The sequence below is a fragment of the Diceros bicornis genome, chromosome 16 (genome assembly GCF_020826845.1).
Source record: "Diceros bicornis minor isolate mBicDic1 chromosome 16, mDicBic1.mat.cur, whole genome shotgun sequence".
Lineage (NCBI taxonomy): Eukaryota > Metazoa > Chordata > Mammalia > Perissodactyla > Rhinocerotidae > Diceros > Diceros bicornis.
Genome location: NC_080755.1, coordinates 45,186,610 through 45,212,274, shown reverse-complemented (window position 1 = coordinate 45,212,274; position 25,665 = coordinate 45,186,610). Strand labels below are relative to the sequence as shown.

The 25,665-nt window shown below is 38.0% G+C and overlaps 1 protein-coding gene across 1 annotated transcript in view; it reads right to left on the bottom strand.

Moving 5' to 3' along the window:
• Positions 1 to 25,665, bottom strand: part of DCC (DCC netrin 1 receptor) — a 1,099,744-nt gene that overhangs the window by 324,694 nt on the left and 749,385 nt on the right. The window contains exon 8 of the mRNA XM_058557158.1: positions 13,820 to 13,976. Within this exon, the coding sequence (XP_058413141.1) occupies positions 13,820 to 13,976 (157 nt within the window). The remainder of the gene's footprint in view (positions 1 to 13,819; positions 13,977 to 25,665) is intronic.

Sequence of the window (25,665 nt, the reverse complement as noted above, 5' to 3'; positions counted from 1 at the left end):
AATACAATTTAAGCAAATGCAATGGGCTTTCTCAGCAAACACAGCTTCAAGTCAACTCTAGAGCCATCCTCTAACGATGTGCTAGTACTGCCCTGGACTGACCACGAGTGTCTTCAATGTCAGCTCTTAATAGTTTTAAACAATGGTTTAACCTAAATATACCAATTTTCTGTGCCATTTTTCAGAAATCCTCTTATCACATCAAAGTGAGTTCTCATCAAAATGCTATGTAGACTGTGGAGTGGATTCAGGATTCTTATGTCTTTCTTATTAACTTATCTGAGCCCCAGATTCCTCAAATGCTAATTGGTGCCATAAAAATGTTTACCTCAGAGAGTTTCTAGAGAATTAAATGAGACGCCGTATGCAAACTATACAAAGCAGTAATACAGTGCCTGGTACTCAATAAGGAGTCTTCCATACCTGGTAGTTGTTGCTGTTATTTTTATTATTATAACAAAATACCACCACAACCTCATAAGAAACAAGCGTTCCTGAGTCCAAGAAGAGGACTTTCCCACAAAGTATTTAGAATTAGGAATCTGAGGAGAGAAATTAATAAGAGGCACAATTTTAAAGAAAAAGTACATAAATAGGTTTCATTGAGCTATGGGCCTGCCAAACAAACAAACAAACAAACAAACAACTCTTTTGATAGTCTCTGTCAGATTAATTTTGTTTGCAGAGATAAGTTAAATCAAAAAGAGCAATCATAACTGGTGGTATTGAACAAGTTCCAATAATGAAAACAGTAATATTTCTAAAAGGCGAAGCCTTCGCTGACAGCAACTGAGAAGTCGGTGCTCCCGGAGCTCACAGCATAGCTGGACCGCCCTGCCGTATCTGATGTCCACGCTGGCGTCTGGGCTTTGTTGCCAGGCTGTTCTGCTGCTTCCTCAGGTCCTGCTGGGGTGACATCAAACCGCTACAGGCAGAGAAATGCATTCTGGGAAAACGGCATTTCCTGCATCGTTGCCCCTCGAGATTTGTTCAGTTACAAGCCCCAAAGATGCACAGGAGGCTTTTGATCACTCCTTTCGTGCTTTAGTAGCTGAAAACAAAACATCGCAAATCATTTGCCAACAAGTAAGTAAAATCTGAGTTTGGAAAGGCAGTTTATTACTGTTTGTTTCTCTGGTCTCACAACAGGGCAACGCCAGCCATCCAAAGTAGTTAAACTCTCCGTAATCTCCACTTTTAAGCAGTTAGTAATTGGGATTTTCTCTTTGCTCACTCTGGTCCATGCTCCTCTGCAAATGGGCAGATAAGCATACTAGGTTCTGAAGAACAGAGCACAGTAGATGTGAGGCGTTTGCCTAATTACTGTGTGGGGGTGTTCTGCCTGTCACTGCACTGGTTGCTCCTGGGAAAGCAGCAAGGGCCCAGGCCGGCTGCGGCTCGGTGAAGTTCTCGGTGAAGTTCTCGCCTATGACTCAGAAGATGTAATTACCCTTCAGATCTGCAGAGCTCCGAGTCATGGTCTGTGGTGGCAGATATGTTGTCAGACAAAGCTTCATTATTCCACTTCTTTTCTCCTTGACTCTGAGTTGGTAGTGTGGGGTTCAGGCAAGTTCAAGATCAGTTGCCCAAAGTAAAAGTAATAAGTCACCCGTGCTTTCTAGAATCCATTCACTGTAAATTCATTCATTGAAAATCCACAAAGAGTATAAATATATAAAGTCTTCTCCTCCTGCTGGACAAAAAAGCTGTAGGCAACTTGCCCTCTTTGACCTTTACATGGAGACCATGAAGAGTTCATTCCATTAACAAGAAGCGTTTCTTTCTTGTACATTCTAATTTTCAGTGCTGGGGGTTACTTTATGGAAAATAACTGCTATGTTCAAAAAGCACACATCTTGACCCAGTAACAATAATGTTGCTGCTTGGCTGAGATCAGACCTTTTTTCTACATTTTCTTAGGCACTGATACATTTTGAGGCAGGAATTCAAACACGGTGGCACAGAATGTACCCTTGCACAATTTGCATTGAGACCTCACTCTGGTTAGGCTATAGTCTCCTGTGCCTGTAATGGCCTCTGCTCTGGTGCCTACTTACAAAGTATTACATTATGATAATAGCTTTACCTAATTCATTGTCATCGGTCTTCCCAGTTCTTTTTGTCTTCTATTGAGAGAGATACTCTTCTAACATACATAATCTATCAACTGCATGCCCAAAATATTGTGCTGCCTGCCATTCATGATTAATACAATCTCAACTCCTTGGGACAAGATCCAAAGACCTTCAAGATGTGGCCAAAACCTTTTCATGCTCATCTGCAATAAGTCAGCCTGCCCCACAATGCCATATCCATCCCCTCCTCTCTGTCTTTTGTCATTCTGCCTTTCATTAGTTTCATTTTGCTTCATTTCCGTTATTCTGGGGTTACCTTCTCCCGACTCATAGTTCCTTCTCGGTTTGGCAAAAGCTTATTCACTCTTCAAATGCAATTCACATGAAATCTCCCGGCTGGAGCTTTCCAACCATCATGTCCTCTGATTCCAGCAGCATTAAATACTCTTGCTTTTGTGCTTTTGTTGCTCTTGGTTTATACATCTACTGTAGCACATATCACAGTGTATTAATAGACATATCTGTCTCTTTGACTCAATTGTGAATTAGTTTAGAAGAGAAGTCATATTCCATTCATATTTTATGGACACTCAGCAATACACACCCATTGAGTATAAAGAATGCTTTTACTCACTGGGTATACTGTTTATACTCAGTGAGTATAAACATTGAATATATTGCCGGTGCTCACAATTTTTTAAATGAATGCATACATAAATGAGAAAATTTTAATAGAATAATTGCAGAACATCTCCACATAGTGTGATCTCAGAAATGCTAAGAGAGCTGAATTCTATTCCATGTTCCATCACAACTTAGTTGGGTGGCCTTCGGCATGCCACTTCACCTTTCTGGGTCTCAATTTCATTATTTGAAAACTTAGAGAGTGAGATCCATTCAAAGAAGCCTTTCAAATTTAATATTCTTTATTGACAATAGAAAATCACCTATCTGCATGTGTGCACGTGTGTGTGTGTGTGTGTGTGTGTGTGTGTTTTAGCTGAATTCAGCCATTCTATATTTACATTTCAGAAGTAAACACAGTTTAAAGATTAAGCATGATACTGTTTCTTAGTGAATCATTTCTAACACCATGTCTCTAGTATACACATTAAGTAAACACATATCGTCTTGCCTAAGTGTACCAGCGTGTTAACATTTAGTTACAGCTGTGAGGTGAGCAACAAATGCTGTCTTGATGTATCAAATACCTAATTAGTTGCTTCAAGGGGGAAGAGTGATATTAATGTCCCTTCGTAAGGAAGGAACTATGTTATTTTTAATGGAAAGATTTTTAACACCTTTTTATCCACTCCACTTTCATTTTTATTTCTTTAGTGAGAGCAAGAATGCTGCAACAAAGAGAAGACTTCAAAACAGAAATATGGTGTTTACTGGAATAGGGTTCAAAGTGACAGCAGACACAACTACCCAAATGCTACACTCTTCAGAACCCTAGACTTTGGAACTGGTGCTATCTTGAAGGGAAAGTAGGTTCAGAATGACTCTCCACCAGACAAAGCATAATGGGGAAGGGGAATTGTCTTCTTTGTCAGAGGTATTTCCACTAAATTTTGGTTAAAAGTTCTGTTTTTTCTTGAATTGTTAAAAAGCATAGTCTGAGGAACAGGCTTTTTAAAAATTTGCTTTTATATATTCTCTGTTTCAGCATCTAGTACACATCCAAGAGACTAGTTACATAACAAATAGCTACTGCAACAACAAATAAAAAGCTATCTTTTCATGGAAAAAATAAGGTTTGGTTTCAAATTATTTATTTTGTTTAGTTTCAGCCAATGCTCCCGTAATAATACCACTCAGTTCTGGGTCCTCTTCTTGTTCTGTTTTTTTCTGGATGACTTATATTATCCTCCTCTGGCTAAGGTTATCATCCACATGCTGACAAATTCCTGATAGAGATCTCTGCCCAAACTTCTCCTCTGAGCACCAGGTTCTTGTTTTCAAGGCCGTGCTTGACATTCCCACTTAAATGTTGTAAAGTTATGTCAAACCAACATGTCTAAAACTGAATTTATGATCTTCATTTCCAAACCTGGATCTTTTACAGCATTCTAATCTCAGCCAATTGCCCCACCATCCCTCCATTTAAATAAACCAGAGACCTAGGAACTATCCTTGAAAATCTCCTTTCTCTCACCATTAATGTCCAATCCATCACCTGGTCCTGTCAATTTTGCTTCCTAAATATCTCTAGAACCTATCTCCACTGCTCCATCTCCACTGATATACTCTTAGTCTGAACCACCATCAGCTCTTGCCTGGACTCCTGCAACAGCCTGCTAAATGGCTTCCTGACATCCACCCAGCTGACCTCTGGTCTAACTTCCACTCTCAAGCCACAGTCGTCTTTTCAAAATACAAATCTGCTTATGGCATAGATATCATGCACCCATTTCTTAACTTCTCTCACAGAGGCATATTTCTTTCCTTTAGAGTCCTTAACTCAGTGTATAGTTATATATTCATCAGTTGAATGATCCTTTCAACACTACTAAACTGCTTCCAAAGAGACTGTTGGCTTCTCTATTACTTCCAACATAGTGCCGGACACATAGTCAACTCATAAGTGAATAATGCATCATCCATTTACATATGGCTACCATAGATGGCATGTTTTATTTTTCCATATGCATTAAGACCATTGAAAGAATTAAATCACTATTCTCTCAGTCAATGTTCTAAGAATATTTTGAGGTAGAAAGGACAGGGTTTTACATTTTAGAGAAGGAGAGAAGAGCTAACTCTTGCAAGCTCTAAGCTAAGACCAGAATGTGGTGCTTTGGATTCTGAGTCTTGTTCTCTTTCCATCACAACACACTTCCTTCATGGATAACAAGCTTCATCAGCTGCACAGTCCTTAACTCTGAAGAGCAGGGAGAGAATATGGAAACACTTTGATGCAAATGCAATGCACGGTGAATTCTAAAATGAATCCTCCATGTCAATCATGAAAAGCTGGTCTCTAATCCTGAGCAGTGAGCAGAGGTGTTCTGAGGCAGCATAAAGCAATGTAAAGCATACAGCGCTGCCAGTTGGAAGACCCAGTCAAGCCTTTGTTCTGCCACAAAATAGACGTGTGACCTTGAGCAAGTCAGGGGCTATCTTGGAGCCTTCCCTGCTTCACTTGCAAAATAGAAGATACCAGTCCCTTATCTGCCTACCTCACAGGGTTATTGTGAGGATTAAATTGAATGATGTTCATGGAAGTGTTTTAATTCTCTCATCTGAACTCCCGCAGTACTTTATATGTACCTCTTTTAGGAAACCTTTTTTACTTTGTATGGTACAGTGAAGAGATCACTGGACTAGAAACCTTGCATTTAAATCCTGCTTCTAATATTTACTAGTTGTATAGCTTCTTAGGCAGTGTTTTCTAGACTTTCTGAACAGAGCGAGGCATGCTTATCTGTAAAATGGAGATTAGAATACTTGCCTTAACGGGAGATCAAATGGGCTAATGTTTGTCAAAGCGATAAAGTCCTTTCTAAATATGAATTGGGAAATACTTGTATTTCTTTGATTTTCATTTCCAACCCACACAATGATTTACACGTGGCACTAGATAATAAGAATTGAGTGCTTTTGGTGAACCAGGCAGTGAGCAAGTGTTTTAGGCACTTTTTCTTAACTTCATTTGATACTCATCACAACCTTACACGTCAGATACTACTATTATTCCACATGAGAAAAGTAAGACAACAGTAATTGGCCCAAGACCACACAGCTAGTAAAGTTCTGAGCCAGGATTGATACCCATATGGTTCAATTCCATAGCCACATAGCCTTAACTTTTTGGCTGCTCTGTGTCACCCTCCATGAGTAACTTTAGATTATTGAATAGGAAGTATAATGTTCTATACACACATAAAAAGTTTGCTACTGTGTTTTATATATGGTAAATAACTGATGCAAATCAACTTAAGCCATGAAGTCATAAAATTATTGGAAAAAAGCGTCTAGAAGAAATCCATGTGATAATTCTGAAAATATCAAGAAAGCTTGGTTCTTCTCCAGGTTCATCCACTATATTAGGAGCAAGCTGGTGTAGCAATTGAGTACACCTGCTTTGGAGTCAGGCCTGCACTAAATCCTGGTTCTACCACTTCCTTGCTATATAACAGAGGTGTACATTTCCTCTTTAACCCTCATGGGCACAATGTTTTGTTGTGGGGATTAAATAAAACAATTTATGTAAGATGCTTAGCCTGGTTTCTGGCACAGTAAATGCTCAATAAATGCTTGCTCTCATTATTCATGCTTCCTCTGTGGCCTTAGGCATGTGACTTCCTCCTCTCCTGAGCATCAGTCTCTAATGTTTAAGTACCAGGAAGCTGGACTAAGCAGGAGGAAATTGGATCAAGTAGTAGGAAATTGGATTAAGTAGCAGGAAGTTGGACTCTGATTCCGAAGATCACTTTCAGGCCTAATGATTTTTAAGTACTAGGAGGGGATAACTGGATATCTTTGAAGCAATTGTGTCTCTGTGAATTCTGGCTTTCAGGTCCTGGAATTTATGCTGCTCTCTGATTTATGAAATGAAAGCACCTGAGGGGCTGAATAAAAAATGTTAACTATGGCTCTTGCGTTATTGACACCATTAACCAGTCAGACAGATTAATGATAATCTGAGCTAGAGTAATCTGCCTGACAAAGTCATTGCTAATCTGAGGCAAATGTTAAATCCACTACCTTTTAAAAAGCAATCGTGTTAAGGAGCTAAATAAACCTATATGAGCAAACAAATATCACAGCCAACCACTCAACGACATATGGCATCTATTTGCTCTAGTTGAGATCTAGAAACACAAAATGAACAGGAATATTGGAATCAAATTTCAAAATCAACTTTTATTTTTTTCTCAATTAAACAAAGTTATTATTGAATTGTAGTCAGCTTAAGTATCCTCCTCAGTAACACAATTTGTTTTATTGGTTAAGAAAAAATCTATTACAAATACCACCTCTGTCTCTCTGCCACATTTATCATATCAGTTACAATCAGTAAATGTCTACAGAAGTCATGATATTAGGCATTTGGGTATGAAATTATATATAAGATCTAGTCTCAATCATCAGGGAGGGAAACACACATGTACTCAAACAAACATACAACCAGAAAAAGATGGCAAATGCTACAATCGTGACATAATCAAAGTGAAAGGGAAGGATAAAAGAGAAATTGATGATTTCTGACCTGGAGGACTCTGGAGAGTTTCACATAGTAATTGACATTTCGGTTAAGGCCTCAATTCAACAAATATTTTGTGAGTGTTTACTATGGGTTAGGTTAGGTATTGCTCTAGGTGCTGAGAATAATAGCCCAGTGAATAAAGGAGATAAAAACATTCCTGCCCACATGAAGCTTATATTCCAGTGGCAAGAAAGGTGATTCAGGAAACAATAAGTAGGAGGTAATACAGCTGTGGAGAAAAATAAGAATGACAAAGGGCATACGGAATGCTGGGGTCAGGTAAGACCTCCAAGAGAAGGTGCCATTTCGGGAAAGATTTAGTGGAAGTTAAGGAATGATCCGTGTGAATCTCTGAAGGGAGGGACATTCTAGCTAGACTGAACAGCAAATGCAAAGGTCTTGAGGGAGGAGGATTCTTGGTATATTTAAGAAACACAAGGAAGCCAGTGAGACTGGAGAGGAGTGAGCAAATAGAGAAATAGTAAGAATAGTAAGAGATGAAGCTGGGAAGGTGACAAGGGGCCAGATCAGGAAGGATTTCTGCTTCTTCTCCGAATGAGATAGGAAGTCATTGGAGGGTTCTGAAGCAGACGAAAGCCACGAACTAACTTATGTTTTAAAAGACTTACTCCAGCTGCTATGGTGAGAATAGACTTGAGAGGTTTTTTGCAATAGTTCAAATGGACTTAATGGTAGTAAAAGGGCGTAGGAAGTGGTAGGATTCAGTATATGTTTTATTTTTATTTATTTATTTGACTCGAATTTTTTATTATGGAAATTTTTGAGCAATACGAAATTAGACAGAATAAGATGATGAATCACTTTATTCCCATCATTCAACTCAAAATGTGAAATCATAGCCAGTCATTTAGTATTATTTTGTAGCAAATATCAGGTATCATATTGTTTCACGGATGCAGGATATATTTTGACGGTAGTGCCAAGACTTGATGGTAGATTTGGTATAGGGTGCAAGAAAAAGAGAGGGATTAAGGATTATTCCAAGGATTTGGGTCTGATTATTGACAAAGATGAAGATTTTGCTGAGTTGGAGGAGCCTCTGGAATAATAAAGTATTTGGAGGAGGGTTGGGGTTGAAAGAAAACAGGTATTTGATTTTGTTTATAAGTTTTAGACGCCCATGAGAAATCAAGTAGGAATTTGGATATATGATTCAGGATTGCAGGTGAAATATCAGGACCAGAGATACAAATTTGGAAGACATCAGCATATTGACAAAATATAAAGTCACAAACTGGATGAAAAGAGATCTCTGAAGCCTGAGTCCTAGGACAATTCAATATTCACAGGTCAGGAGTAAAAAGTAAAAGAGCCTAAAAATGAGTGACCAGAGGGACTGGAGTAGAACTAGGAGAATGTGTGTAACAGAACCCAAGGGAAGAATGAGTTTCATGATAAAGAAAGTGATCAAAGTGACAAAATTTGCTGACTATCCAAGTAATGTAAGGACCAGGAATTGACTACGGGGTTTAGCAACATGGAGGTCACTGGTGATAGAAGAAGTTACAGCGAAATGCTAAGGACAGAATCACAACTGGAATATGAGGTAAGGCATTGGAGTGAAGTTAGACAACTCAAGGAACATTGCTATAAAAGGGAACAGAGAATAGAGTGACAGAGGAGAGAGAAGCAGACTGAGGGAAAATTTGTTGAGGTGGAAAGTACAACTGCATGCTTGTATGCTGATGGACACAATCCACTAGAGTAGCAAAAATTGATGAGGAGGAGAGAGAAAGTATGGCTGAAGTTTTGTTCCTTTTGTTCATTTGTTCCTTTGAAAGGATGGGATCTAGTGCATAAGTGAAAGTTTGGCCTTAGTTAAGAGCATAGGCAGTTCTTGTATAGAAATTTGAAGAAAGACATTACATGCTTAAGGACATACTTGGGTAGATAAATCAGATATGGAAGTCTGTATAGCTTCCCTTCTGATTGCTACTATTTTCCTAGAAATTAGAAGCAAGATCAACTAAGTGTGAGGAAAGAGGGAAGGTGTTTGAGATCTGAGAAGAGAGGAAAAGGCATAAAATATCATTAGGAGCATGTGTGAGAGAGGCTGATTATTGATATATGTGATATAATTTCAAACAGCTTTAAGGGGAAACTTAAGATGAGCAGTTATGAGTTTAAAGACTAGTCAGCACAGTTATACATTTTCTTCCAGTTATATCCATCTACAAGAGTGCAAGTAAAGAGTAGGTAGAAAACTGCATTTTATTGAGTTTGGTTTTCCAAGAAATTAATATGAAATGAGAGAGTAAAAAGCAAAATATTGGTGTATTTCAGTGTTTATAATAATTAGCCACGGGATTTTAGCTGTTTAAAAAGTGAAGGAAAACATGAAGGATGAGGGACAATGAACACACCGTAGAATCAATGACTTGTAGGTCCTGTGGAATCAAAGGTTTGTTGTAGTCAGAGTCCTAAATGGAAGACAGGAAAATAGGAGTCTAGAGAATGAAGTGTAAGTATGACGTTTGAAATTGAGATCATGGAGAGGTTGCAGTGATTGGTGTTGACAAGGACCATGGCTTGACCATGGAAGTGACTAGCCAAGGGTGTATGGAGGATTGATCTTTGGTCTTGAAAGATAAGAAAGATAATATCTGAGAAAAGGATAAAATGGTATTGTAAGTAGGAAACAGTGAGAAGTTATGAAAATAAATGGTTCATATGAAAAATAGAAACTTTTTCTTCTTATTATTATCGTTATTATTATTATTATCCTTATTATTATTACTACTACTACCCTTTTAGCTTTATTTTCAGCCTCTTTTCCTTACTGTCTCTGAGCTCACACTATTCTAAGCCCCTCCATTCTACCTATGTGCAGTGACTGTTCTGGATGCTTTACTTGAATTCTTTCCATTAGTTCCCATGTCTTCATTTTATCCATTAAGGAGAGAGATTTTATTCTTGTTTTTTACATAATTAAATACACAAAAGTCACACATCTGATAAATAGTAGTACCATCTTCAAATCCAGCCATTTCTATTTAAGTGGCATATTTTTAACCATTATAGCTTATAGGAACCACAATCTATCAACAGATTGGGAATAGACTTCTATTCAAAGAAGCTTGGAAATTATTATGGGCATATATTTATATGAGAATTTTATCATATTTAAACTTAAGAACATTCACAATTTTTAGCAGTGGAGTGAGTGATGCAAACCATATTTCAAAAAGATAACTAGAGACAGTGAGGAGGATAAATTAGAAGGTGAGAAGCTATTGTCAGAGATCAGGTAAGTGATGATGAAGGCAATAGAATAAAGGTGCCATAGCTGAGCTGTGGCCGAGGCAGACCTGACAGGACTTGATGACTAATGGCAGTGCTGAGAGACAGAGTGGAGTAAAATATAACTGGGTTTTTCGCTTGGTCAACAGGATGCAAAGTACTAACATAAACCAAAGAAAGAAAGGAAAAATATATTTAAGGAGGAGAGAGCGAGTATGATTTTGGGCAGGCTGAATTTAAGATGCCTCCAGGAAATCCATGTGGATACATGAAGACAACTGGGCAAGAATTATTACCTCCAGGTTCACAACTGCACACACTGAGATCCTAAGAACTTACGAGACTCATCATAAGGTCACAGAGTCAAATAGTTGCAGAGATAAGACTAGAACAAATGCCTACTTCTTCACGGTAATGAATAATCTTAGGGAACGTAGGCTATATGCATACAGGTATTTCTTCCTTTCATTTTAAAGTCAGGTCAAATTGTAAAAGAAAATAGAAACTTAAAAAGGATATATTTTGTTGCTGCCAACCAGAAAGAAAAGCGTTGAGAAGTAGTATGAGAGAAGTTGTACTGTTCTGTCCAGTTATCACACTGCAGCATTTTGAACTAAATACCATTCTGGCCAGCCCAAGCTATATTGTCCCTTTTAAATCCTGAGGAGTTCCTAAAGATCACTATGTGTTTACAGCATTCATGAATTTGAGAGACTAGAAGCCTCGCACTTGACTCCTGGCTTCTCCCCACATGCTCTCTATTGGCACTTCACTAGGTACTGGAACACTTAGAGAGCCATCTAGTGCACTCTCCCTCAGAGGAATGAATGATGACAGCCAGGATTAGGGTGAGCTCAGCTGTGTGAACAACTGAGTCCCACCAGAGTACTTGTCATTTCTCTCTGTCTCTCTCTCTCTCTCCTTCTCCCTTTCTTTCTCCTTTTCCCTCTCTACCTCCCCATGCCACCACTACCACCCGAAAATAATCCCATATGTGTGATGCATAAAATAGGTCACATTTCCTTGGGCTGGTAAACTTTACAGAAAGCGAATGCAGTCTTCATTCAAGGATGAAGGAAGAAGCTGCCAAATCCCGGAAACTCTGCCTACCAATGGTTGTACACGTGGACCGGTTAGATGTAAGAGGAGGTTTAATACGGAAGAAAAGACATGGATCTCTGAACTCAGCCAAGTCCACAGACAGACACTTTATGAAAACCCTAGTTGCCCTATCAAAATTCTCATCTACTGAAGAGCATGATGACGTTCCCTCCCTGTGTGAGAGACTCAGGTAAGTTTGTTGAGTACATTTATAAATAGGCGTTCTTCTCTACAGAATCTTGGAATTTGACAACGTAGTGTTTCTCTGAAACAAACTGAACTTTCACATGCTGATCTCTTTGAGCACCTTTAATTGGCAATGTAGAAATCCCAAAAGTTGATGAGGAGAAGAGACATTTACAAAACACCTAAGGTATAGGATGGAAAGGTCCATTTAGAGAGTATCCTAGCTTTCTGATCCTTTCTAAGTGAGATGTTTACAGAGTGGTTTGAAGCTTTAATCTTAAAGAAAATTTTCTAAACATTAAATATGCTTATATTCAAATGTACCTCTTCAAATGTCAATAATTAATGATACAGAATAATAATACCAATCATATGGGCATTTGATAAATATTACAAAATTCCATTTTAAACAATATGGCAAACTAGACATTATGTGAAAAACCCTTCTGTTATAGCACACCTAAAATTCAGAGAAAATGATTCAAAATCTCTTTTATTTTTTAAAATTTCTTTATCCCTGAATATGCCGGCAGCAAAGTAAAAGAAATATCATACTAAGAAAGCAGACCTGCAGAGCTGGTGTTTGCCTGAGGGTATGTGCCCAACAGTAGAGGTCTGGAGCTAGGAGTTTTAGAAACCGACAGGAGAAGGGAGCCAGGAAGCAAAGCTTGCAGGTGAAGTGGGGTATGAGGTCTGATTGGAGAGCCCTGCATACAGTCAGGATCCTGACAGGGCAAACCTCGGTAGGTGAACCAGAAAATGAAATTAACCTTATATGAGAACTGGTGAGGGAATATACATACCAGTCTCATCCTTAGCTTAATGGAAACAACAACAAAATATCTCTTTGGGAATTCCTTACCACAAGTTGGCATTTACTCACTTGAGTTGATATGTTAAAATTGGCAGAAAAACAAATGTTATCATACTTAATGGACTTTCTGATAACCAATAAAGTATCAGTGAGACCTGTATGAACCAAGTAAACCTTAAACATTTGGTTTAACCTGGTCTCATTTTGATAAAGCAAATCCTCCCATGAGAATTGCACTTTAAACCTTGGCCTTGGATAAATCTCTAAGGACTAGAGTTAACAATCAAGAGTTACCCAAACATACAAAGAAACAAGCCACTATGAGGAGGAGTCAGCAGGAAGAGATCACTGAATCAGACTTACAAAGACTGCAGATATCAGAATGATAAAATATGGAATGCAAAATAAGTGTAATAAATTTAAAGAAATAAGAAGAGGTATATAATAGCTTATTCTTATACAAGGAATTAGAACTTATCCAATATCTGCCTTAGACTTAGAAACCAAACTTCAAAGTCTTAAAATGGTGAAATATTTTAAGGGGAAAAAGTGGAAAAACAATAACAGTAGATTGAACGTTGAAACCAGATACATAGAGCTCACTTTTGTCTAGTCAATAATAATATTAACGACAACTTCTACTGTACACTAGACACTCTGCTATGACCTTTATGTATGCAACATAATTTAATCCTACCAAAACCTTGCAGTGTAAGTATTATTATTTCCTCTTCATTAAATAATAAAGTGAGGCTCAGAGAAGTTATGTAGTTTTCTTGAGATCACATGATGTCAATGACAGAGGTGAGAATGCAACGTAGCCACAGTGGTTCTTTCATCTCCTATTCTACCAGTATACAGCTTAATTCTTTTTTCTGTTTATCACCTTGAAAATCAAGGAAATAAAAAAACTGATATCATATATCCACATGCTTGTCTTTTTTCAAGGAAGTTTTCTACAATGATTTAATTTGATTCTCTAAACAATCCTGCTTTAAAAAACCACACAGGTAATGGAGATATATCTCCATTTATTAATAAGCACAGGGCACAAAGGAAAGATTTCACATGGTCTCCAAAGTCCCTGCTCGGGGTATCCCACTGCCATCACCCAACAGTAAACATTTGAAGAGACAGTGGATGGGGCTGAATGTTATTGGTAGCACCTACCTGTTGTCTCCTTCTCTGGAGAAAAAGACTGTGAAGGTTTGAATGTTCCCTTTTGCCTCTGCAGGTGGGCGCCAGCTGAGACGGATGAATCGACTGGAAACCAAAACGGGGACCACATCTCTGGGAGCAGAAGGGAGGACACTGGAACTTGGGATAGCTAAGGAGGAAGGAGAGGGGGCTGTCAGAGGTATTGGCGCCATAGATGGGAAATGTGCAGAAAGGCAGAGGAACCCATTAGCAAACACAGAATGGTACACTCATGTAAGTTCTAAAGAAATGAAGAAAACCAAGAGAAAGCAAGAAACGGTAAATGGAATCAAAGGTACATTAGAATTTCTTGTGGTTTATAAAAGGGTGGCTAATTAATAACATATTTGATTCTACTGCATATTTGTCCAGTTCCTACTACTCCTTGGATCCACGACAATAAGAAAAAAATATGCTGTTTAGGCATGGCACAGGGAAACATAGCCATGGACTTACATGCATTGATAAACGCCTCAAGTAGCCATGTAGTTATTACAAAACCTTATTGCACTCAGAACCTGTTTACACTGTTTTAGATACAATTTGAAGTAGCTGATTTATGTATTTTCTAAGACTAGAGAAAATTTAAAGCAGCATATTAAAGTTGATGAGAGCTAACAACAAGTAGAAACAGTTCTCATGGACTATCTGCTAGTAAAGGAAATAAGAGAAAATTCCACAAGACATAAAGATACGATTGTACCATGCTTGTAGAGTACCATTATATTTATAGGAAATTTAACAGTTGTTATTCATAGGAACAACTGAATCAGCCACAACTGGAAAACTGGTTTTTCAAACATGTGGGGCATTTATAATCTGCAATAGAAGTTTTTTATTAAATGTGTGTGTGTGAATTCATAATTCATCTTTACTGGATATCTCTGTTTTCTTCTTATTTGTTCAAGTCTCCAAGTCTAGGGAACATGTGCTCCATCTTGACAGGTGATTTCCAGCCCTAAACCACAAATGTCCATTTGCCTACATTTCATCTTCAAATTGGCTTTTGTAGGCCATTTTCTCTAGTTTTTATCAAAGTCAGTCTCCATTCTTGTGTTCACTTTCTCCAGGGGCTGACTGAGTTGGTATTCTTTCTGTGAACTAAACCCCCGTTAGCTGGAAAATCCACTTTTTTTGGGGGGGGGGGGGTGGATATCTCATTTCCCGATGGTTCTGGAAACATTATCCATTTACAATACATACCAGTTATACAGAGGAAGAGGTTTTAAAGAACTGCAGAAGGCTTTCAAAGTTAATTTTGGCTCCATAGATTCTTAGCTTACTTCTTTATAGATAAAATTTCTCCTTGTTTTCTTGATCAGCACAGGATTTTAAATAAATGGAAGACTGGCAGCAAGGTAGTCAATCTTTTGGAGTGGTGAGGGGAGGAGAAAAGATTGATGCCTGGATATGTAGCATCTCTCTCAAAAATATGGGTGATATTAAGCCTCTTTACAAAAACCTTTACTTCTACAAAGTAAAAAACCAGAGAAAGCTCAAACTAGCACACTGAAGTGAATTTTATTCTTTCCCTCCCCACTCACTGCCCATTCAGACTGCTTCTCCTCCTGGGCTGTTTATCTCAGTTGTGTCTACTTGACTATACTGTCCCCTCAACTGTACAGCCCAGAAACCTGAAATGTGCTCCCTATTCCTGACTCTTCCTCAGTCACCTCTTCTAGGATTCCCCCTTCTGGACATCAGGTAAATCTACTTTATTTTATCTCCATGCCACACGAATATCCACACCATCATTCTCTCTCATCAGAAATGCCACAACTATCTTCCAGCTTCTCTGCTCTCTTTTCACTCATCTCCTTCCAATGTGCTCTCTGTACAGCATCCAGAATAAGCTGATAAAAACACACATCTGGTCATATCACTTTACTGTTTGTTTATCCTCAGTGTCTACCCTTTGCCTCAAGGAATCTCCAAACTTTTCAATCTGCCTGCTGGCCTGGCTCCTGTTTATCACTTTTCTTGGTTTGGTTTCCTCCACACAGAGGCCCTAAGAAAAGGATTTAAGTTCAAATACTTTATTTGGAAGGTGATCCAAAGAAATTTACCAGTGGGGAGCCAGGAAGTGAGACGGCAGGGAGTTATCTGGCAGTTACCACTGTGGGAAACTGAAGGGCAACCCCACGGGGGACTCTGGAAGTCAGTGCAGAACAGGCCTCTGAGTTATCCATCCCTGAGGGAAGTAAATTCGGATGTTTATCTACCACTCCTCTGCCGTTGATTGAGGATGATTCCAAGGGCATTGACCTTCCTGTGTAATAGTCTAGTATGTTCCTGCTGCCAGAAAAATAACCTTTGGGCAGAGGCTTGTGGGTGCCCACAGTAAGTGACATTCATTAGCTCTACTCATTCAGCCACTATTCACAGAGCACCTATCTCGTGCCAGCCCTTCTTCTAGGCCAGAAGAAAGAGTGGTGAACAATAGATGAAGCCATTGCCCACATGGAGCTCACATGGAGATTCCCTGGCTTTTTGATGCTTACACTGAGCATGCTCTCTCCATGGTGAACCACTTGGCATTCCCTAGAGCCTTCCCACAGGCAGCTCCCACTCTTTAGGAAGCTCTTCTCATTCACTTAACTCCTATTTTCCTCTTGACTTCATCTAGGTGTTGTTTCCTCTGGAAAGACTGACCCAAAGTATTTGCAAAATCTCCACAAGACAATAGTTAATATTTATAATGTAAAAAGAATGTCCAACAATCAATAAAATAATAAAGAATCTTATTATAAAATAGGGTTCAACCTGACAAATAATAAAAGAAATGTGCTTTAAAATAAAATCTAAAAAAGTCTGTCAGAATAAAGTCTATTAAAAAAAATCTGTCAGAGTAGAAAGACTTTAAAGAATGTTAGTATCTAGCGTTGGCAGGGTGTGGCACGCCCTTATGCTGTCAGATGAAGTTTGTAAGAAGACAATCTTTTTAAGTCAATTTGGCAAAATCCTTTAAAATGGAAAAGATTCATACCAAACATTCTCATGTCTATAAATTTATTGTTTAAAAAATAAATACCCCCTTTATCAATGCACCAATGTGAAATCATAGATGGCGCATTTTCTCAAAATATAATACCTATACAACTTACAGGTTTCTAGAAAATGGGATCCTTACTAGATTTTTTTACAAAAGATTTTTTAAAAACAAAATGTGATCTATGATGACTGGGAGAAATCTTTTTGAGCATTTTCAAGAAGTTAGAAAAATAAGTTTTAAAAGAACAGAAGAGACATTTTCAAATACTTTTTCCTCAAGAACACCTCACTTATAGATGGTATCACGACAAAAATGACTTGGTTTCTCTACCCATTCAGGGGCTGCCAAGAAAGAGAGCAATGGCAGTCCACACACGGACAGTTTTCTCTTCAAGCTTTCGGGAGTGGCTTCTCACAGAGCTAGTCCAGACTTGGATGGCAGATAAAGCTCAGAGCAGAATTAATCATGGACTCTTTACCTCAATTTAAAAAGTCATTATATGAAAAGGAAGGGACACGTTTTTAACAAAGGAATGGCGTCTTACTTTATACAGGGGAATTAATTTTGCTCTTACTAATCCTCCAGCTTTCTATCAACAGTAACTTGTCTTCACACAAGGTCTCAATAAGGAACCAATCAGGACTTCTTTCCTTTGCTCTTGGAGGCCTAATCTCCAGTCTGGCCCTAATCTCCCTGGCCCATTACTGTTGCCATGGTTACAGCTTCTTTATCTGTTGTCATGGAGAAGAAGAGGAGAATTTGCCACACTATAAGATAGTCTTCTTTTTTTTTAAGAATCTCTTTTTCAAAATTTTTCATAGCAAAATCCAGGAAAAGGTGATTTCCGAAGATAATGTAAATCCAAAGACTAGACAGTTTTGAAATCAAAAACCAATAATAATAATAACAACAACATTTTTATGATGTCATTGCAATAGCCTTAGTGACAATTACGTTATTGGCTTAATTTTTCTATAAAGCCACCTTCCCTTTAGATACCAGAGACTTTTTTTCTGTCAGATTTTTATTATTTAGTATTTATGGACACTAATTTTTTTCTGAGCTTATTAACAGTGCCCAAACTCCATTCCCTATGAAGCATATAAAAGATGATAAGAAATATTCATAAGAACAAAAATATTTAATTTGCATTAAATATCAGACAACCAATAGTCTTATTTCCCTGTCACTCCCCATAATGTTAACCAAAATACTAGAAACGTAGCCACCAAATCAACTAGATACTTTATTTGCTGCATCTCCTATTGGCTTGAAGATTTAATAGAAATAAAATGTACATTGAATTATATATATAATATATTTATATAAATAAAATAAATATAATTGAATCATACATATATGAATTTTCTTTGGTAAAATCAATTTATGTATGCAATCACTAATCCATTTAATATTCATGGAGTAATGGATAACTATGTATAAGGCACTGTGTGAAGGCCTGTTTTAATCCGTTTCCTGATTCCAAGGAGGAAAGCCACCTCCATAATTCTCCTTGCCCTGGCTTCACCCTCAAAGACCTATCTCTTCCCACCTCCAACATTGCTTCTCCCATCCCAGCTGTGCTTCCTCAGCTGTCTTGGGCAGGGGTAAGCCAAGGAAGGATCCAGTGGAGGGTTTCTGGGGGTGGAGAGCTAGGCTTGAGGAGTTTCCAAAGGCTTTAGTTGCAGACGTGGTTCATGGCTACCTCTCCGCTCACCACACTGAACATATTCGGTTCCGTGAAGACCTCATGCTTTCACCTCTGCTACTTCCGCGTGCTGTAACCTGAGCTGGAATGCCTCCCTCCCACTGCTTTGCTGCTCTGACTCAGGTTTCTCCCTCAGATTTCAGCTGAGGTGTCATCTCACTGATCCCCACCCCGGCTTAGGTGCTCTATTCTGAGCTTTCATAGGACCAGGGTAAGTATCTCCTCAGGTCACTTCCTGTACTGCACTGTAATGGTCTAGCCATTTTTTGGTATCCTCTACCAAATTATATGCTCTATAAGAGTAGGAACCAAGTCTGAACTGTTCACCATGTGAATCCCTCAATGTAACACAGTACATTTAGTCACATCCTAGATATCTAACATATTCTTGCAGTGTTAGCTAAATGAAAGGCTTTGCAAATTTGTTAAATTATAATGTTTAGACTTTGACTAGAAATTTCCCTTTCCTTTGAGATTATGTACTGGGAGGGGACTAAGCTATTACTGCAAGCTGCTTGTGCTAATAATTATCACTCTGCTAATAAATTACAAAATAAATTGAAAAACTGAACTCAGAGGAAGGTTCCAAGGGAATGGAGGTTTCGGGTGAGAATATTTCATTTTGGACCAAATGGACAGGGGAAAATATTCTTGAAATCCAACTATGTACCAAACAATGTAGAAGGTGTATTCACATAGGAATAGTTCCTAAGAGAAATGAAGCTTTCATTAAGAACCAGAAAAGAAGCCTGAAAAGTTGGTTTGGGCTACCTGTGCATCAGAGGAGGACCTAGGGATCTGGTACAGGGAGTCTGATTCTGATCCCAGGACCACACATCAAACAGAATTGCCAGGCCAAGCTTGTATGCTAAAAAGTATTACCTATGGCCACACAAAGAGATAAGATGAAAAACAAATTCTGTGAAGTATTATCATATCAGCAGAGATAACTATATCTCTCCGAGTCCGAGGTCTTTTCAGAGAAAATGAGAAAAATAATATCTGGTAAACTCGTCAACCAACATATGTGTGAACGAAGGTTTTTATACTCTAATCTGTACATTGTATGTATGTAAAGTCACATATTATATGCTTTCAATGATTTCTTTATTTTTACTTTGTTTATCTATGAAAGTGTCTTTTGAAGAGTTTATCCAAGATGGAGCAAAGACCCAAGGCAGCTTGGAGAGGTGGCTAGTCCATCATTTATGTAATCAAATGTATTTGATTAGAAAACTGTAATTAAATAGAGGGGATGTGGGACTCCTGCTCTGACACCCTGTGACTATGTGACTTGGAAAGATTTTAGCTTCTCTGACCCTACTTTCCACATTTAAAAATTGATTCAAAATGTTTAACATGCAGGGTTAAGTGATGATGAGAAATGGATTTTAAGGGCTGCTCTTAGTACCTAGAATATGATTTCTATTCAATAAATGGTTGCTATTACTTATCTGTCTTTAGATCCAGGGAACAGAAAGTCTGTGTTTGCTGGTCCAGTTTCATGATGTCTGGTGTGAAATCTAGGAACACTACTGGAAAATCTTTGGGAAGAATTTGTGCTAAATCTGATAGGTCAAGTAAGCTGGGGACAAGGGTGCTTCCTCTACGCAAGAACAGGACTTGGTCACCTCAATATCTCTCCCTATTTCCTTTATCACGTTGCAGAGAAAAATTCATCTTTTGCTTTTCCTTTTTTATCATCCCACATGTCTGCTCCTACAAGAATTTTCTTCATTTCAAGTCTCTTTCCTTTCTCTGTATTTTCTTACTAATAATTGTACCCTTTCCATCTGTCACTATTCCAAGGCTTTGTGAGCCCACCTTTAATCATCTATCCCATCAATGTCTCTTCCTGGCATCTTTCACCAACTGCAGGAGAGCTCGCTTATACTCAGTCCCCAGCTCCCTTTGTTTCTATCCTTTCCCTTGAGTTTATGTCATTGAATTCCTAGTCATTGTTTATCCCTTCTCCATGCCCAGGGACCCCAAACCTGCCATTTCAATCATTCCCCTGTCACCAGAGCTTCCTCTAGGGATAAAGACTGACAAGCTGTGACATCTCCTGTCCCTTTGTCATCCTTCACCTCATCCCAGCCATATGGTGCTTTGTCCCGGGCTGCCATGCAGTCCTCATCTCCAGCCATGAGGAACATCTAAAGAACACACGCACTGCTGAGACAAATCAGCATGGCAGGCTTTAAGAAGCAGTGCTTTTCCACGCAATTTCCTTTGGTAATAAGACACTACCAAAGTAAAATAGCTGACAAGCTGTGTTGTTAAAAAAAAAAAAAAAAAAAAGAATTGTGCTAGAGAGTCTTAATTTTTTTTGTGAAGTAACTGAATTTTTCCAGTAAGAAATTCAAGTTAAGGTAAGTTGAATATAATACAAATTAAGTAAGAAGAACTAAAGGTTTAAGATACTCTCTTTAGTAATGTAGCTATTTTTAAGAACTCCTTTTACTGTTTCAGAATGTCAAGTGACCAAAAAAAAAGCTCCAATCACATTTGATGGCTCAGTGAGTTCTACTAATGGCAAATTTCCAACTCTGTCTATGTGATTTAAAATAAATTTTAAAATTATTTATTTAAGGGTACAGTATAAGAGCAGCTGTGGGAATGCTCATTGCCAAGATGGGCTGGTTTCAATGTTCTGAAATATCTCGGAGAATCAGAGTTTCAGAATGATAAGTTCACCAAACTCCATGTTTCCGATGGACAGGATGAGAACAGGGGTGTGATGAGGCACCCCAGGCCAGGAGTGTGTTTGCAGGGCACAGAGGTTTATTAAACATCTGTGTGCAGTACACTTGGCTCTAACTCCTGGCTACTCAACCTTGAATTATATAGCCACCAAAATAAATTACAGTAAATAAAAATGTAAAAAAGAAGATATAAAACTAAGATAAATTATTACTTATTCCAATTAAATTTATATAAGTAGAGCCTTACATCACTGCTGTGAAGCTACTGCAAAACAACAGGGAGCAAAGAATGTATATGAAAAGTGTTCACTCAGATCTCTGGGTTTTCATTCGAGTTTGTTCTTCTAGGCCTGTATACATCCGAGAGCAAGAGAGAGAGAGAGAGAGAAAGAAAGAGAAACAGAGAAAGGAGAGACAGAGACTGACCAATTCTATCCTAGTCCCTTTCTAGGAAGTAAGATGGTGAGCATGGAGAACTTGCAACCACAGCTGAGTAATCACTCATGTAAGCTCATCCTTTTTCTTTTTTAATGTACTGCAGGGAGAAAAATGATAGTAAAGCTGTAAACCATAAAAGAGGCTCATTGGCCTGAACCTAGCACTCATACTTCAAATCCATTAAGTAGGCGAACAAAAGGAATAACTACCAGAGATGATTGATTAAGTAATAAAAATACATTATATAATCATAAATTGTGGCTGTGCATCAATGCTGGTATTCTCTTTGGTCACTCCAAATAGAACAACATTAATTCCTACAGAAAAGATGGATCTTTTAAAAAGTCTTGTTTGATTTTTTAAAAAATCATTAAATGTGTTGATTTACCTAAAGACTCGTATAAATTTGAATTATGGTTGGTACAAGAATTTATCAAATAATTCAAAACATAACATGGGACATATGAAATTCTGAAATATGGGTTACAGGGGTTCATCTACCATAAAATAAATGTATCTATTTTAAGCTTGATTCCTGTTTGTCATTATAACTAAAGCAAAATATATGCTTGGCCTGTATTCACATGTTCATCATCATTAAGTAAGCAGTATGCTGGATAAAATTTTTTTCTGGAGTAAAGTGAAAAGGATCCTGGAATGCAATTAGGAGACAGGCTATATTCTCTTTCAGGTAGTAGCTGGACAAACATCTTCTAGGTTGCAGACAGGTCAATCTCTAAGGTCGCTACTACTGAGGTTCTATCATGTTAGGAAGCAACAGTAACTTCCGTATCTGTCTCTTTTCTCTCTTCTTTTGTCTACTTATTTCTTTCTCTCTTTTTTTCCCTTTTTTTTTTTTGAAATGGATTCATCCAAATTTGAGACAGAATTTGGAACCCAACGGCAGCCTCACTATCCAGTTCAGGGGTGATAGCTAGCTTTCAAGATAACATCATACAGAAAAAGGTTAGAATTAGGAGGTTAAAACAATGGAATTCTGTGCCAGGCTCACTACCGATTATATGGCCTTATTATAATGCCTACTATCTCTGAATCTTTTCCAGTGTCAAAGCACTGTATGAACATCCTTCTTCTTCAACATGACCATGAAGACACAAAATATAGTAGACGATGCCCATTAAGTACTTTGAGTTCGGTTAAAGACAGAGTCAAAATATAGAGGAAAACAAATGGCACCGCTCTTGTCTTGTCTATTTTACCACCTTACTAAAGATCAGTGTTTTCTATATTAAGCAAAAACAGATTGTCCTTGCATAGGAAGGCTCAGTAATGTTAGGATGGAAATTCACACTAGAAGTATCTATAAGTCTCTACCAAATGAGAGGCAGCTCTGATAGCAGTGAGAGTGCAAAGGTTTGCTGGGTTCAAGTCAGGCTCTGTCACTTACTCTCTGTGTGACCTTGGATGAGAAACTTAAAATGTCTGCAAATAAGGTCAGAAACAGTGCCTAGAAATAAATGTAAAAAAAAAATCTGAAAATTGCTCAAGAAAAACAGAGGTGAATATATTATGCTGTTGAAGTGGGGAGGTAGTTCTAAGAATATGACAAAAACAGAACCGTTGAAGAAAAATGTTGATATATATGACTATATTGAAACAAAAACTTCTGTATGAAAAAACATAATAAATAAGATTGAAACATGAATGACAAACTGTGACAATATTTTTAATAATATTACAAAATATTAACTTTCTTAATATGCAAACAGCTGTCACAAATCAATTGAACTAACCAAAAAAAGAAGGTAGGAAGTAAGAAAGGCAGAGTTAGAAAAGATGGGAAAGTAATACCAGTATATGCAACTTTCATTTCAATGTATTTTAAAATTCCTCTTTTTATCTCTTCCTGAGAGTAATTATTAATTCCACCAAAAAGAATTGTTTCACTATAATGGATGTCAACATAAAAATACAAAGTACTGTGGCCTTCACCTTCAAGAATGCAAAAATTTGCTAGGCTTCAAATGAGAAAGAAACAGTCATTCTCACACCTTTGGTTTATAAAGCAAAGAGTAAATGATATACTATATTCACAAGAAAATATTTTGACAGAAGAAAAAAATTACCTGTACAGAGTTCAGAGCTCGATGCCACACTTACGGAAACATTTTTAAATTACTAACATGTAATTTAGGATTCTGTAGCTATTCTGTAATAAGCATGAAGATATGGTTTTGAAAGTTAACTAACTCTGGCCTCCAGTTCCCTCTCTACTATGGTTATGTCTGGACAGCAATCACAATACGATATTGAAATAAATTCACTCAGAGATGACTAGACAATAAAACAACAACAAAAAAACCCAAGATGTATTAGAGGAGACATCTTCTGCCCTCTCTGCCTCCCAGCTGTGTCATAATCCTACCGTGTAAATTATCTCCTCCGGGGTCTAATTCTCTTGGGTACAGATAAGGGATGAGAAATCTGGGGACTGTAAGAATTTTATTGTTGAACTCTCTCTGAGCAATCAACTTGTGTTCTCAAAGGAGAAGGTACTCCTCCACAGGCAGCAGCACGCGGCTATACTGCCTTCTACAACTATCTAGGGGTGTATCCGATAATTAAAAGAGAATGTAATATAATCATACTAGATCTTAGTCAGAAAGCTGATTGCAGCCATTAAAAACAGAGGTAGAGAGGTTAGAAAGTGGGCTAGATTTAGTAACTTGCTTTCAAAGAAAAGAGTATGAAAAGGGGAAAATACTAACTTCACCGTAAAACCCTGGAAAACTTAGCTACTACTTAACCACGTGGTGAGGGTTATCATCCTTGGTGATGTCATGTGGCTATCACATATCCCTGATATTATGTGACCAGAGGGCACTTCATCTCAGTGGTATTCTTTCCAAAAACCCATAACCCTAGTCTAAATAATGAGAAAAATTTCAGACAGATCCAGATTGGGATGAAGTCTACAGAGTAACTGGCCAATACCCTTCAGGACAGTCAAGGTCAGGAAAATCAAGAAAAGATAGAAACCATCACAGAAAAAGGAAACTGGAGAGCCATAACAACTAAATGCAAGGTGGTACACTGGATTACATCCTGAGACAGAAAGTGATACTAATAAAAAAAAAAAAACTAGTGAAATCCATATAAAGTCCAGAGTCTAGTTCCTAGTAATGTACCAATGTTGATTTCTTACTTTTGACAAATACAATATGGTAATGGGAGGTGTTAACAGTAGGAGAAACTGGGTGAAGGGTATAGAGAAGCTCTGTAATATCTTTTCAACTTTTCTGTAAGTCAAAAATCATTCCAAAATATATTAAAATAATTTAGAAAAGACAGGAGGAGCTGTGGCTTTAATTATAGTTCATAGGTCAACCCTAATGCTCTCAGCACTGGTGTCTTTTAAAAAGCTGAGAGTAGACTCCACGAAGACACGTGGTAAAGGGACGTTTATCTATTAGGAATGTACCATTTCATTCTGAGTGAAGAATTAGGAAAAAAAAAAGCAACAAGGACAGTGTTAAGTTTTAGGATTCTTGGTGTGATCATAGCTAACATCTATCAGCCAGTGAGAAAAGATTAATTCTGGAGGGTTGACAGGGATGTGATCCACCCTGACTTCCAAACACAGACCAGAGAGACAAAGCATTCAGACTGCAGCCATTCATCTGGGAAGTGTCATTCCACCCAGAGCGTTTGTGATTCATGCTGATGCTTTTATATCACCTGGCGCCAGTCTAGCTCTGTGTCCACTTGGTATTTTATCCTAGTGAGTAATGCATTGGATTCCAACTAGATTCCTGTTTCATTATATTTTTCAACCTATGTAGCAGCTAATAGCTAGTAAAATTAAAGGTGACAGGATGGAAAGACAGTTTTGCTCAAGTTGGCATGATGAATTCCCAGAAAGCATGGACCTAGCTAATCACCAGGTTTGTTTGTCGCATGGGGAGAGTCTCAGGTGAGGAGTTTGGCTTTACAGTTGGCTTTACAGCATATGATA